Source organism: Melospiza georgiana, chromosome 12 (assembly GCF_028018845.1).
Source record: "Melospiza georgiana isolate bMelGeo1 chromosome 12, bMelGeo1.pri, whole genome shotgun sequence".
Taxonomy (NCBI): Eukaryota; Metazoa; Chordata; class Aves; order Passeriformes; family Passerellidae; genus Melospiza; species Melospiza georgiana.
Window position 1 is genome coordinate 2,717,484 of NC_080441.1, and position 16,698 is coordinate 2,734,181.

At 40.1% G+C, this 16,698-nt stretch overlaps 1 protein-coding gene across 3 annotated transcripts in view; it reads right to left on the minus strand.

Annotated features, from left to right (window-relative positions):
• PCDH11X (protocadherin 11 X-linked) overlaps positions 1–16,698 on the minus strand; it is a 418,629-nt gene that overhangs the window by 367,150 nt on the left and 34,781 nt on the right. For all 3 annotated transcript variants that reach the window (XM_058032428.1, XM_058032427.1, XM_058032430.1), the window contains exon 2: positions 6,177–6,760. In XM_058032428.1, coding sequence (XP_057888411.1) covers positions 6,177–6,716 — 540 coding nt within the window. In that variant the 5' untranslated portion in view covers positions 6,717–6,760. The remainder of the gene's footprint in view (positions 1–6,176; positions 6,761–16,698) is intronic.

Below are 16,698 nucleotides of genomic sequence, written 5' to 3' on the forward strand. Positions count from 1 at the left end.
TAGAATTCACAATTTCTTATAAATTAAAAGCAATTTTTTCCTTGATGGCTGTTGGGAAATTGTTCCTTTCTCTGTGCTGCCACACTCACAGAGTTCTGTAAACAGCCCTGTGTGCTCAGGAAGCATGCCCATAACTGAGCTAAAGCTGATGTGTGTGGACATCAGCTAAAGACGCTGCTGAGCTGAGGCAGATGAGGATGAAGAGGAGCTCTGTGTCTGACAGATGGGTGCCTCGCAGCCCCAGCCTATCATCCTCTCCTCTCTCAAACATGCTAACTTCTATATTATTGTTCCCTGACAGCTCGTGTGAAAATCAGAGCCTGGCGTGCAGGAAGAGACACCAACTCATCCCTAGGCCTCACTCACTGAGCTTGCTGTGCCTGCAGCCTGACTTTCCCCTCCAGCCCTGCCCGAACCCCAGGGGGACGTCAGGGAAACGGGAGCTGACAGTTTCACAGCAACAGTGCCACAAACCGCCCTAAAGGAGCCTGGCATCAAGCAACAAGAGGCAATTACCTTGACTCCTGACTCACCAGCACCAGTCAGGGGCAGGGTTTGATCTCCTCACTGACACCAAGGCACAGCTGCAGCCACGCAAGTCAGTTTTCCCTTTTAACGCTCAGAGACGGTGACTTTTTCAAAATAATGTGCACAGATGACCACTTGTCTGTCCACATCTCTCCAGACAAGTTACCACTGAGCAGTGTTATTATTCCAGCACAAAATCTGCTCTAAATCATATACTTTGGTATTTTGGATTGAAAGAAAAATGAGCAAACGGGGAGGGGGATTTGGAAGAAGGTGGATTTTCAGCTACAGCATAAAATAATGAAAATAGGTTTATTTTGCAAAGGTGATGTAAAAGCTTCAGATGATAATTAAGAAGATCTCAGGGGAAAAGCATCCACATGAAAAAACTGAAGATGTGTTAACTTTAACCAAACCACAGAACTTCTATCAGCAATCAAAAAGGGAAAGATGTTTTGGGTCTGACCTATTCCCCCACAGTGGATTTAGGACAAAAGAACTTGGCACCACTCAAAAGTACTTGTCACTGTCAAAAGGCAGCCTGTCTGTCCTAAAAAAAGCCTCTCTTTTAAAGGGCATCTAAAAATTACCTCAGAAAGACAACATGTCCAGCTCTCCCTATTTATTAAATTACCAGCACTAGAGAGTGACCTCAGAGCTTGACTGGAGCTCAACTCCAAAGCAAAAAAAAACTCCCTAAACCTATTTTTGAGTTCCCTAAATGCATAAACTTCTCTTTGTACGCTGGCACACAAAATGAGAAAGCTGAAACAGTGCTGACCATCAAACATGTGCAGTTTGCTCCTCCTGGGACCAGCCTGGGCTGCAAATGGTGCTGAGGAGCCCAGCGAGGCCCAGGCTGGCAAGGGACCCTGGAGATGGCCTGGTCCAGCCCCTCTGCCAAAGCAGCTGCACAGCATCACACCCAGGTGGGGTTTGACTTTTTCCAAGGGATATTAAAGTAAAAAAAAAAACAAAAAAAACAAAAAAAAAATACCCTCTCCAAGCAGAAATTCAAAATTTCAGTCTAAGCTTCATGAAAGCGAGAAGGAAAAGAAACCCACAATAATTAAAAATAAAAAACAACCCTCAAATGGTTTTTCAACACACATCTTATTTTTACCTTGTGTGTAAGCACTGTCAGATCCAGGATCTGGCTTTATATAATTTCTCAGTTTTAGGCACCCAAGTGCTATTGTTACCTGCACCATCAATATGAGTGTAATTTTATTTTGGTGGCAATTAGTCTTGGAATATCACCGAACTACTAATGTTTCTTGAATGAGAAGAGAAAAATACTGAAAAGATCTTGTGTATCAGGAAGTCAAAAAAATCTATCTGAATCATGTATTTTCTTGAGTATATATCAGTGAAACAAACTCTTGAATGGCCATCACCCCATCAGCCTTATTTCCCTTACACAATTGCTAGAAAAGGTTGGCAATGAGAAAAAAAAATAAGAAAGTGCAAGAATATTTTGTTCTTAGAGTGTTGCAACAAGTTCACAAATAATTTTTGATTTGTAAGAAAAATTAAGTTGCAATTCCTTATTTGTGTTAGCGTTTAGCTACAACACTCAGTAAGACCTGGCAATATTAATAAATATCTGTTTACAAGCAGACGGAAAGCTCTGTGTTGGCAGATGTTTCACAGTCTGCAGATGTTGGCCAGAAGCACCTCAGGCTTCCTGTGACCCACTGAAGGGGTCAAAGCCCTGCCCTGTCCTGCCCTGCTGCTGAACCCCACAGAGATCACCCACGTCAGTTTTAATGGATTAATTCCAATGGGACGAGAATGGGACATGGTTTGAGACACCCTCAAAGGGAGGGTGGCTGCTTTGGCTGCCCCTGTGTGGAATGAGAGCACAGAAAAGGACAGGGATGAAAGGAGCAAGCAGTTCCTGTTTGGGACACTGAGGTTGATCAGGGGCTAAAAAAATCAAAGTTTGTGTCACTGTGCAGTGACTTTGCAGGGACATCAGGCATTCTGTCTTGTTTCTCTCTGCACTGAACCCCACAGGTGCAGCACTAAAAACAAACCGACCATTTCAGACCAACAAACAGCATTAAAAACAACAAAAGTTGTTGTTCTCATCCACTGTTACACTTTTGATTTTCACATTTGTATCCCTGCTTACCACAGGATTATCAACAAAGATTTCATTACTATGGCTTTCTGATACACATTTAACTACAAATCCAGTCTCAGTCTATAATTCTAAGTACCCTCCCAGATTTATTTCTACATAAAACACATCTTCCACTCTTGATCTTGACAGTGATATGAGTTACTTGATCCAGGACTGCTGCGAGGCTCAGAAATAACCAGCTGCAAACATGAAATATGATGCTTGAAGTGTGATGAAGGACTGTGATTTCCATCTTCCATGGGTCATGGAATTGACAAACTGTATCAGAAAAAGGGGATATCTCCTATTGAGAGGCATCACAAGGATGATCTAGAGCAGCCAGATGAAACTCTCCCCATCAGAGGCAAGGCTGGCGTGGTGTGAGCCTGAGCAGGAATCTATTCTGTCAGACTACAGAGCTATGAACTGACAGCTACAAAGAGATTATCACATTATCCTAGAAGGGATGCACCAGCTGCTTCTGATAGGTAAATACAGCAAAAGGTAAGAGAAATGGAACAGCAACACCAATCTAATTTCCCCCAAACTGCAGAGGATTAAAGGAAGAAAATATTAGCACTCGGGATCAGCTCACAGAAGAAAATGCTCAGTTCCTGCTGCAACTTCTAGTGTATACCTAGCTGACAAGAAATACTAAGCAATCAATTAATAAAAATATTATTTAAAACATGCCCTTGTGTGAGCCCTTTTCTATTCAAAACCTGTTCTGAACCAGCTTGCCTTTTTAGCATTTAAGAGCACAAAGAAATGCTTCACACTACAATCTCTGCAGTCAAAGCAGAGGCCTGTGACACCCATAAATATGAAGTGTATTAATCAGGTAACACTAAACACCAGCTTGCCTTGAGATGTGGGTGTGCAGAGCAGTGCAACCACAGCAGCAGGCAGGAATTTATGGCACCGTGGGGCACAATGCACATTTCTGTCAGTCTGTAAACAATGGCACTGCCCTGAATGGGGAACAAAGCCCTGGGGCTGGGCTGCCCCTGGGATCAAGCACAACATCAGGGTGTGTGGCTTCATCCCCAATCAGAAATCACTCTTTATTAAGGTTCCAATGCAAAATTTGCTCCTGCATCCCACTGTTTTCACAAACTACCTCTATTTATGAATGCCCAGCTCTTTTTTTCCTATCATTTCCCATTTATACTTAAAGTAGTTATCTCAGCTGAGACAAAAATGGTTGGGTTTCCACCTGGCCATTTATTTCTTGTCTTAGCTGCACCTCCCAGCTCCCACCATCAGTTTTACACCACCCTCTTCCCCAATCCAGCTATTTCCTATTCTAGATGAATTTTCTTCTATTGTTAAACAATATCTAAGTTCTCCCTCCTTCCCTGGTTCACAGCAAACACTGTTTATCATGTGAAACCTTAATGTCACTCCCTCTATGGTCACCTTGGGGCATCTCAGCAGAGAAACACAATCTTTTATAATGCCATGCACAGCAGCTTTGGGAACAGCAAGAAGCTCTGCGTGACTGTCTCCTCTTTTCTATTAACAGTAAAACTGCCGCCTTTTTAGAGTTCATGTGTTTCAAACAGGGCTGAGAAAATCAGAGCCACAGACAGCTCTGAGGATGAGGTGCCATGAATCTGTTACACATACAGAAGTTATTTTCTATTCAGGTACACCTTGATAAAATGCAGGCAGGCAAAAAAAAATGAGTGTTAATCAGTGTGGTAATTAAAGCTCTGGCTTGTTTTAAATAAATCAAATCCTGCTTTACAAAGCTTCCACTGAATCCAAAATACAAGGATATATTTCTTTACAAAGTTTTGTTTTCTACTGTTTTAAGGAGTTTTAATGAGAGGAAGAACATTAAAAAAAATAAAAAGCAAGAAAAAAAAAGCAAAGATGTCATTTAAAGACTTGATCATTTCTTATCTAGTTTGCAAAATAAACCAAATGCAAAAATGACATTCAACCCTTTCCACACCGCCTGAGAGGGGCAGTAAGGTAAGTGCAACCAAGTGAGGAAATATTGTAACACATTAATGTTACCTTCCCAAGGATGAAAATGTGTTAAACACCCATAAACAGGTCAGCTCCGTTCCTATGAGAAGTTCCCTCTTTTTCATAACTTCTTGTGGACAAAGTCTCTATTTACCAGTTTTTGGGCAAGATAGGCCTGGCTTCATACAGGCAATGAGAAAATCTTGGCTAAATTTGTTCCAAAAGCCAACGACAATTACAAATCTTTCTCTTCATTCCACATTTTGTCCATTTTTGATTCCTTTCTGTCCAAAATACAGAGCAATACAACATTTCACTCTGTTGCTGCACCTACACTAAAGCATCAGATTTGCTGCTTCTATGAATGGATTTCTATATATTAAGTACCTTGGCTGTGCTGAGAGCAGACAGACAGGTGTGGGATCTCTTTTTTTTTAAATTTATTTATTTTTTGGATAGCTGGCCAGAAACGCCTAGTGGGATGAACTTTCCTGAAAGGGATTTTTATGTCTTTGTCACTCCTTAGCACCCACACTGCCACAATTACTTCAGGTTCCAAGCAATTTAAAAGAGCTAAAAAAAGGCAGAGCTTTATTTTCATTAAATTGCTAGTAAGTACTGCTATCAGTGAATATCAGCTATGCAGTCAGTCAAGCAATATATTGGATAATGTAATCTATGTTCTTCTGGCACTGACGAGGGTCAGATTGGCTGCTGAGCAGCCAAACCACAAAATAATTCCCTGTTCCAAAGCAAAGGAAGTGAGGGCAATTTCAGCTTCCCCCAACATTTCGGGGTCAGTTTCTTTCCTGTTCTCAAGTTTGTTTCAGTAAACTCAAACGAAAGTGACGATTTACTTAGCAATCACATACTCGTGTTTATATAAACATCACATGTTTATGTTATTCTTCTGTCCCCCAGTCCCCTGTTAGTTACTAGAAAGAATAAAAAAAGCAAGAACGTGGATTATCTGCTCTTGCAAGGTCACTGGCACTGCCCTTCTTGCACTCTGCACATTTGGAGCTGCTCCTGCCCTGACAGACAGACTCCTTCCCTCTGGAACAGCTCATCCCTGCACAGCTGAGCATCACATCAGCTCTGGGCCAAGTTCTGCTGCTCAAGTCCACCAGTTGTGCAAGAGAGGCACAAATAAAGAATGTCTCCATAAAAATGGGAGGCATAAAGCCAGCACAAAACCCTTCTGCACTTGGCACTGACACAGCAGTGGCAATGAGGACATGCTTTTAATAGTCCAGGAAAACTGTCAGCCAAAGTGTACAAACACTGTGAGTGCTGCTGCAGAGCTCGTGGATGCTTCCTCACACTGTTACACATGCACATAAACAGCTTCCCACAGAGTGAGGCTGAGATGCACCAGAACAAACTCAGGATTCACACTCTGACACAGACCTGCACCGTAGCACAACTGCAGCTCGCAGCTTTGGGCTCCTGTCACTGCATGCAGCTCACAGCTCTGGGGTTGGCAACACTGGTGGGAGGACAGAAACACACACAGCAACAGAGAAGGATGAAACAAACCCACCTTGAGCAGCTCATAGTGCTGGATCCCGTTCACGCCGATGTCCGGGTCGATGGCAGACGGGACGGAGTAGCGGGAATTGATGGCCGTGTTCTCCGGGATGGAGATGTTAATGACTGTCGAGGGGAAAAGGGGGGCGTTGTCATTTATATCCTCGATCAGGAACCTGATCTTGACCAGCCTGAACACCTCATCGGGCAGCACGGCCACCTCCACCTCGTAGAAGCAGCGGTTCTCGCTGAGGATGCCGGCGCACAGCTTCTCGCGGTCGATGCGGTTGGCGGCCGTGAAGATCTCGCCCGTGTTCTCCTCCACCCTCACCAGGGGCACGTCCCCGGTCTTGTACACCAGCTTGAACTGCAGCGGGGAGGACAGGGGCACGTCGGGGTCCAGCGTTAGGTTGAGATCCTTGAGCAGGTTGCCAATGAGGACATTCTCGGGCAGCTCTTCCCGCACGGTGTAGTTCTTCTCCTGCGCGCCAGATTGGAACACGATGCAGGCCAACAGGACTGCCAGGAGGTAGGTTCCAGACAGCAAGTCCATCTCCAGAATGGCTAATGAGGGCCCGTGGAGAACGCCAGGAGGAGCTGGGAAAAGGGAAAGGAAAATCCTTTAAAAGTCACAGAATACTGTTGCCCTAGGACACGAAATAAAATGATGCGGACACTGGACTTTCTAAGGTAAAAAAAGAGTTCTGACTCTAAAATTTACAGATTTCTAAGGTAAATCCTTTAAAAGTCACAGAACATTGTTGCTCTAGGACACAAAATAAAACAATGCAGACACTGGACTTCCCAAGGTAAAAAAGAGTTGTGACTCTAACATTTATAGATTTCTAAAAGTGACAGTGGATTGGAGGATGACAGTGCCACCTCCCAAATGAGACTGGACAGACCAAAAGTTGATCAATGTTCTCTTTTTCTATAAAAGAATGCAAAACAATAAGTTATTTACATAAAGTGTGTGAGAAAGTTTGTAACAAGAATGTAAACATCAGAAGGCTTAGAAAAACTTGAAAAAACAGGACAACAGAATATTGTGTTCCTAAAGATATAAGAGATAAAGGTGCTCCTTTCCTGCTCCAACAATGTGAACCTTTCAAAAGCCTCATTAGTAAAGTCATATTTGACTCCATCCTTCCTAAATATGTACAAAATTTCTCGCAAAACTTTTCACTTGAAACCCTTGACTGAATACTGAGGTAAGAATTTTAGGGCTGGATAATATGAAATGAAGAAATAAGTACAGGAATCCCCTCTTTCCAGCATGAGATTTTCCTTTGCTCCTTAGGAAAATGTCTTCCTTTGATCCCTCTGCCACATTGTCCTCATTTTTTTTAGTGTTTCCTAAGAAAAAAGTAGGCAAGAAGTTTGCAAGCAACCATCTGCTGAGAACCAGATCTTTTTATACCTCTTGCTTAGATATGGGAATAGAAGAACACTTGTCTTAATTCTCCCCCCAAGTTTTGCACTGACAAAATTATGTAATGTTTGTTAACAACAACAACAAAGAAATCTGGATATTTTTAATTCAGGAACTTAAACTGGCAAGAAAATGTTATTATCTAAATGGAGTCTGGTGAACTTCAGCCAACAATGTGTGGAAATCTGTCTAGGGAATTGCAAAAAAAATTTTGTATAATTTTAAATTTGGTGATGCCTGTTCATAGTACTCTGAAATACCAATACCTTTAAAGGGAGGTACAAAACTGTTGGGAAAATCTGTACTTCCCAAGCTGGTTTCTGAATAACAATATATTCTTGCCTTGAGGTTAACAACCTCGAGAAAGATGGAAATGGAATAAGAAGACTTACAGGTGCACACAGATATCTGTGTAGCAGCACTCAGCCTTCAGTCAAGAATTTTTAAGAGATAAATCACTCTCTTGAACTCCATGTACAGAATATTTGCCTAATCTTTACATAATTCTGCCATTCCAGAATTTAGGATCTGCTAGGATAGCATTTCTCTAAGGTAAATGCTCAAGAGCTCCATGTAAAGTGATTTTTCTCATAAATGAAATCTTAGGTTAGCATCTGTTCCAAATATACCTGTGCCAACACATCTACATTCTTTTGACTGTGCAGGTAAAGTGTAATTCTGTTCCCTGTCTCCTCTCATTTCATTCTCCCTGTCATAGCACAGATTGATTTACCTCTGCAGATCAAGTTGCAGTGGCTGAAGAAATTCCTGGTGCCAGTAATTGCCTCCACCTGTTAGCACTGCCTTTCAGCAGAGCCACTTGCAGGGAATTCAGACTAAATCTCTGATTTTGCAGTGAAACAGGTTAAGAACAATAAATATTGCTATTCCGTTCAGTACAGGGTTGGAAGGCAGTGACAGATACAGAACATCCCAACTCCACCTGCAAGGTGCATGCCCACATCAGCACCATTAACTGGACAGCATTTTCTGGCTTCAGGATTACACAAAAGCAGAAAATATTATTTTTGTGATTAGACATGAAATAAAAATGCTGCAAGTCCCCGCTTAGGGAAAACAGCTTTGCTCCACGAATAAATCAATGAAGCTGGAGGGGATGGCTGACCAGGGGATGGCATTTCAGGAATCCCCTGATTTATCACTGGAATTCAGGGGTTCATAACACCCAAAGCAGCACCAGGCAGGTGCCCAGAGAGAAGTAATGGACCAACAGCTTTTTATAAACCATTAAAACTCCACATTCTAAAGATACAAATAAGGAAGTCTCCAGCAGCTCCTGATCACCATTATGGAAACACCATGGCAGCAGTGAGAGCCCAGTGAATGACTTGGTGATAGTCTACAAGTGGATTAGGTTGGCTGCTGTAATTTGATTTATTAACTGATTATTATTTTATTTATTAACTTATTATATACTATAAATTTATAATGTATTATATATATTTTATAATACATTGCATAATATATATTATGAATATATATTATGGCTATATAATAATAAAAATATATTTATAACACATTATTCTATGTATTAACTGCATATCTTTTAATGCAGCTCCAGCAATTGTCATCCCACAGAAGAAATTGCCCACGTACATTTGACCTGCAGAGAGAGCCTTGTTTCAGGAAAGCACATCTTTGCATCCATTATCACTAAAATAAAGATATTTACATTGTTTTCTATGGAAAACACAAAAATGTATGGGTTACTGTAAAAAGTTGTTATTTAAATGCTGCTCTAAAAAAAAAAAATCAGAAAAGTTGCATGTTTTGTACATACTAGAAGAAACTATTTTGCCACTTCTTCCTCTCTATTACAAATTAAAATGAAAAATAACACAACAGGGTTATAAAACCCTTAAAATGCTGATGTTTATAGAATAATATTTTAAATTTACATTTCTGAGGGGAGGAAATGAAAAAAACCCAACACCAACCATAAATATAAACCAAATTCTAGCCCCTATCCCAAATTCTTCTATGGCAATACTAATGCAAGTATTACTTATAAATGGTAATGATATTAAAATGTTGTATAAACACATATATAAATCTTCCAAATAAACACATTAAGGATTTTTTTTCAAAGCAAGATGAGAATGTAAATGCAACAACCTAAAGAGTTCATCAACAATATTCCTGAATCAATTCTCAAAGTTGAGATCATGCCAGGAGATACTTTATATTCAAACTAAATTATAAGCCTTTAACCCCAGTTTTATCTGCAGTGGAGTTTCCAGGGATTATAAAATGACAACACCAGGACTCAAAGAGTTTTGTGAGGAAAACTGCAGGGTGGAACTTGGCATTACATTCTTGTGCAAACTTTTACTCACTTTAAACCAAGTTTGAGCCACTCTATTGAAACTCTTCTTGAGTCATAGTAAAGAAAATACTTCAAAGCATGAAAAAACAGCACAGAACACTTATAAGCCATGTTAGATAAATGCCAACATGAATTTTGTGGTGACTTCTGCTGTCACAGATTTTCCTGAGTGACTAAAGGGTACAGGCATGTAATAGACAGTGTTGGTTTGGCAGGAAAAAAACCCAAAACTAACAATGGTTTATAATGCTTGAACTTATTACAGAGCACTATTTTTTTTCTTTAAAAATAATTCTAGTAACAGTTTTAAACAGAATTTTGATGTGAGTTTTGCTGCCACAGACTTTCCTGAGTGACTAAAGGGTACAGGCATGTAATAGACAGTGTTAGTTTAGCAGGAAAAAATAACCAAGAATGGTTTACAGTGCTTGAACTTCTTACAATGCACTATTGTTTTTTCTTTAAAAATAATTCTAGTAACAGTTTTGAACAGAACTTTGTGTTGACTTCTGCTGTCACAGATTTTCCTGAGTGACTAAAGGGTACAGGCATGTAATAGACAGTGCTAGTTTGGCAGGAAAAAAAACCAAAACTAACAATGGTTTCCATTGCTTGAACTTCTGTACAATACACTAGTTTGTTTTTTTTTATTTTATTTTCAAAATAATTCTAGCAACAGTTTTGAAGCTCTATTCCAGAGCTGTAGGCCTACAAGGAGAAAAACTCCCAACATGACACAAGTTTGCTGCTTGGATATAGAACAGAATATCTTCAGCTGAGAGGAAAGTGCTGCTCTTCCAGGATCCTATTTATAAAGCCAGAGCTGTACGCTGCCTGTCGCTGGTGCCACAGCTCTGATAGGGATTCTATGGCAACAGCAATGCTCAGAACAGAGCAGGAGCCACTTGCCAGGCATTTCTGGAACCACAGAGCTCCAGCCTGGAGCAAACACCAGGAACAGAAGGCTGAGCAGAGCAGCCCCAGCCTAAAGGGCCTTTCACGGGTTCCAGCACTCACTCACACTTTTATGGAGGTTAGGAAAAAAAAAATATATATATAAATTAAGAACAAATCAAATTGTTTAACAGAAGGTAACATGGAGCTTGCCAAACCATTTTCCCAGCTTTCAAGAGAAGGCATTGCTGTCTGTGCTGCTGACTTCCCAGCTAGGGAGGCAAATGGCCCAGATGGACAAGATGGAGGGGAGGAGGGGAAAAAAGTTTAAACTTGCTTTTCTTCATCAGGCTGTCCGTGCACTCAAATACACCTGCTTTTTTTTTGTCCAATACACCAAATATTAATGGTGCCATTTAAATATTAGCACTGTTCATTATCCTCTTCATTTAGCAGCTGTCAAATCACACCTTGAAAGGTGGAGAGAATGTAAAAGCTGTAACCACACAATGGAGCAGGATGTGAAGGTAGAATCTAAATCTGTTCTTTATACACAAGGCTCCATCTGGTCCCACCTGAGCCTTTACCTTGTTACAGAACTTGTTATTTCTTCCTTAAGAGGATCTCAGAAAAGTTGTAAAGGGAGTAGAAGAGTTCAGGTGTTCACATTGGAAACACAACACCATTTCTTGATGCTTGGATCCAGATTTGATTTAGACTAGAACAAACACTCTGTGGTGATGTTTTGTAACTGCCACATAAGCTCAAAGAAAAAGGTGTCCTATTTTTAAAAATTAGGAATATTGAAGTCCAAACCTACATCAATACCCAATTATTAAAATCATAGTAGAGAAGAAATCCTAAAAATATCACTCCCATTCTCATCTTTATACTCCTGAACCTATTTCAATTACTTGGGACAAATTTAGCCAGCACACCACACTTTTTCAATATCATATCCTTTTCATTTGCTGCTAATCCACCGTGGGCTCCTTAAACAGGATCATTTAAGTCCCTGTGTTAAAATGGTGTTTCTCAGAGCAGGAGATGCCCACGCCACAGCTCCAGCTGCCACCCAACCCCGCCATTATTGGGTTATCTCCCTGAATTGCAGCTGATTCAGTTCTTCCACTCCACGGGGGCTCCCTGCCAAGTGCCCCAGCCCTGCACAGCTCTGGATCCTTGCATCATGATGATGGGGATTTCAGCTTCACCCCAAAGTGGGAACTTTTAGATGCTGTATTTAGAGTTTGTGGTGGTTTTTGGCTGCCATAATCCCATAACCTCAGTTTTTAGGTGCGTGCAACGAGGCCTCCCCTTTGCCACTGTAGCCCAGGGAATATTTAAGGAACTGGCTGGGTTTTGTGGGACTGGTTTTTAAAAAGGTGCAGAATTTACAGGTATTTTACATGTTTTGATGAGAATAACACCACGAAGCTGGTGCCTGACAGAAATCCCCCTCATTTTTTTAAGGCACAAATGCCACCCCAACAAGGCTGAACCCACTGTCCCTCTCCACAGTGTTTCAAACATGAATTATTTGCAGCCATCAATACTTATCCACAGGACCCACTCCCTACACAGGATATTTCATTATCATACTCAAAGAAAAAGACCTACCTCAAAGAGAAACAGACAATTTGTTGTATTATCAGGGCTTTCAAATTCATTCCCTCATATGATTTTACTCTAAATCCACTGAGGGGCTGATTCATTCTTTGATCTATTTTTTATGAGTGTGATGGTATTGACTTCAAGGAGGTTCCTTTAATTTGATTTTTCTTCAGTGATGAACAAAATGAAACTGGAAATTCTTATCACCAGGAGAAAACTTCACCCCACACCCATTTAAGTCAACAAAAGAATTAAGTGAGAGGCACAGCTTGCTTACAGTTGAGTGCTCTCCTGATTCTATTTAAAAATAGAATTTTTTATTTTTATTATTTTTTCCATCACAAGAGGTAAGAAATGCTCTGCACTTGAGGAAATAAAATGTTAATGACCAAAACAGAGGTTCTTCAAGCCACATGAAGAAGAAGCCAAGGTGTGGAAAACAAGCAACTGATAAATTCCTAGATAGAATTCTTTATTCCTGATAGTAATCTGCAACTAATAGGAAGAGTGTTGATTAAAACTTGAATCAAAATGCTGCAAACAGTGAGCAGAATTATAAATACACAACAGGCAGTGAGCATGCTGAACAAATTAAACTCAATCACATTGATATATGGCATAAGGGGTAATTTATTTTAATTATTGCAAATTAATCCCTTTAAAGCTGAAGTCCCTCTTTTACCAGAAGAGTGAGTACAGTCCACATTTGGGAAAATGCATCTAGCAGCCACCCAGGAAATACTTTAAAAATATCCTGTAACTCATTTCAGAGACCTGTGAGAATATGCAGTGTCAAATTTATTTATATCCCAGTGACACCAGGAAATGGCCCTGCTTTTAGCAGTGGAACATTTCTGCATTGGAACTGCATAAAAGCTAAAGGTTGAGAACAGAAATCTTGGGGAAAAAGCTGACCATTTCCCTGATGGCTATTTTCTTTTTCTTAGAAAAAAATAATGGGATGCCCAAACAAATAGAAAAAAAAAAGTAAAAAAACACCTAAATAATCAAATCAAACTCAACACCAAGGCCCCTGCAAAGCTGCAGGCCATTACAACTCCAAAGTGAACACAACACTGCTCTGCAAATTCAAATATATACTCACTATAACTCAATGGCTGACTTCCCAAAACACTACAAAAAAATCAAGTTGTTAATGGTACGATTCATAATGTCATTTTCTTTGCATTTTATTTGTGTTTGCACTACATGAACACATTTTACCAATCAAGTGGAAATTGCTCTGGTTTTGGTACTTGAAAATCTGTTCATGCCTCAAATCTGAAAATTAAATCTCTGCTAAAACAAACCAAAGGAAAATCACCCATGAGCAGTGGCAAGAGAAGATGGGACCCCAACAAGAAACTGTGTGAAACCACGTGTGTGGCTGTTGGACGCACTCCAAAGTAAAACACATTTTTATTTGTTAGAAAACAGAAGTCAATCTGATTTCAGCCATTTGTGTCACATCCTCTGGAATGGCAATTGTCAAGATCACCTGTTTCATACATAATGCATTTTGCTTCACTGCCAGCAAGCAATTCTCATTTCTCCCTGGTAAAATCCACATTTCAGTGTCTGCAGAGCAGTCCCAGTGGCTGTGAATCAGGGCAGGGATGCTGATCTATTGTGAATATTGTGTTCCATTGTCCTGCTTGCTCCAAATACAATCCTGCCACACACATTCCACAGGAGCAGGAATCAGTCACCTCCCTCCAACCCCTCCAGTTCCACACACAGAGCTGAGGAAATCACATTAATTTACTCCTCATTTAACCATTTGTGAGAGCAGAGAGTACCGGTCTCAAAATCTCTAAAAAGAAACAAAAAATCCTAAATATATTGCTATTTTTTTCTTTTGTAAAAAGGCATTACTTAAAAGGAAAAACAAATATTCTATTTCTATTCTGTAAAGTCAGGATATCTGGAATTTTTCACCCAGTTCCTAAAGGAGAAAAAAGTTCTTCTGGGTGCCAAAATACACATATTGGACTCCAAAAGGATAAAATTTGCTATTTTCATCAGTTTCTCTTTGCCTTAGCAGAATATATAAAAAAAGAAAAAAAATCAGGTTTTTTATCCATTAGCAGCATAGCTGCTCATTTTCAGAGGGGAGTTTTTGTTCTTCTTAAAGATATCTTGAATGCAAATTAGGATCAAACTATGAGGTTCTAGTCAAGAGTTTAAAATATCAAACACATCACAAATTTCATCTTCTATACCTTACATCCATCTCACCAATTAAAGGTTCTAGTCAAGAGTTTAAAATATCAAACACATCACAAATTTCATCTTCTATACCTTACATCCATCTCACCAATTAACAGCCCCAATCACCACCTCTGCCCAAAGTGGTCACATATGGATCCCATACTTGAGAAAACATCTTTATAAATCATTAACTCAACTCTGGAGCCTCCAAGAGTGCCATGAGCTTGAGAACTAATTGCAGATCTTGGAAGGAATTTTCTCATCATTTATGGATGGCCCCGAGCAGGGAAGCAATCACCACAATTTTTAGCAAACTTGGCCTACCTAAACACAGCACATGAATAAAACATGGCAGTGGGGAAAAAAAAAAAAATAACTCCTAAGAGAAGGTGATGGGAGGGGAAAGCTTTTCCAAGGACAGAACGATATCAGAGTTTGGGTTTTAGATCAGGGTTCAAACCAAAAGCAGATGATGCCAAAAGCCTCGCCCCTTCCTGCTCTGGTTCTCCCCTGTCATAGTAAGGGGATTCTCACTCTTTCCATGTCCATCAGGCAACTCCTAGGAAAAAAAATTTAATTTCTAGTTCCATGAACACAAAGACAAATCATCATCTTTAGCCATGGAAGCCTTGTAATGGGAATTGCTGCCTTCCAGTGGCAGCTCCTCAGCTGGAGGCCTAATAACAAAATAACAACAAGTATTTCTTCAAATAGCAAAAATACTTCTTGAATTTTATCATTTAGTCACAAAAATGCGAGGTCTTTTCCTCTGTTATCTCAAAACCCAAACTGACACTGGAACCATTCTGATATTCTGCTGAAACCCTTCCCATCCTGACAGATCCCCAAACTCTGCAGAAATGGCAAACGCATGGATTGCTTCCCAAAGAAAACCCTGTGCCACAGAGAGTTCTGCACTGAAGTGATTCTGGAAAGGGGATTGAAAATGAAATCATCCCATGGAGATGATGGAGCAGAGCTGCTCTGATTTAGGAGAAAGCAGCAGCCTAAAACCAGTCAAACTACTTGTACAAAAAGTACTCAGCAAGAAGAGTCACAAAATGGGATAAAACAGAATTATAAGGGTACTTTAAAATGTGATACAGCAATTTGATGTGCAGGGCCTGATTCTTTAAATTCTGTTTTACCTGTATAGTAAATATGGTTTAACAAGTGGAGGTTCTGGTCAACAATTAAATTGATTCAAAGCCCACTGAAACCACTGGAGTCTTCTCCATGTTTTACAAAGTCTGCTGCAACTATAACTCTGGAAATAAAATTCCTTAACTTAAGCAAAAAGTTAAGTTGCCAGCACACCTCAACAACAGACCTTTATTAAATATTTGCATAGACTGTTATGTGTCAGCATTAAATGCTTAATTTTAGATTGTATTACAAAGGTCAGGCCATGCTCTTGAAGCCTGTCATGATAAAGCTTAACAAGCCCAGAAAATCTGATTTTTAACATTTTGCCCAGAGACAAAGTTCACAAAGACACTGCAGCTCCTTCATAAACTGTACTCAAATTACAGGAACTTTTTTTTTTTTTGCATTTCTTTCCTGCCTCCTCACTGAATCCTGCCAACAATTAAGCTTCTGCAAGGTGGACAAAACATTTCTGGCTGGAAATGTGCATTTCCATTGATTTGGTGAGGCCAGCTCACTGTCAATGACCTCCAGACACAAGTGATGTGCACAGACTCGAGCTTGTAATGGAGACCAGAGGAGTTTGGAATATTTGGGATGCTATTTCCCACCCATTATCCTTCTTCTGACACGGGACAAACAGCTTCCAAAGGTATAACCAATAATGAGAGCAGTGTGCATCTGAATATCAGAGTCCTGGAGGTCACCGTGCTCATGGAAAAACTTTTAAAAGCCCTCCTGAAGCACATTTTCCCACCCAATATCATGGGCCCTTGATGCATTCTATCATCACTGGTACACTACACAGAACACTTTTTAAGAAAATCACATTTTAGTTCTTGAAAGAAGAAATTGCATGAGGAGAAACTTAAAGTAGAGTGAATGAAGATT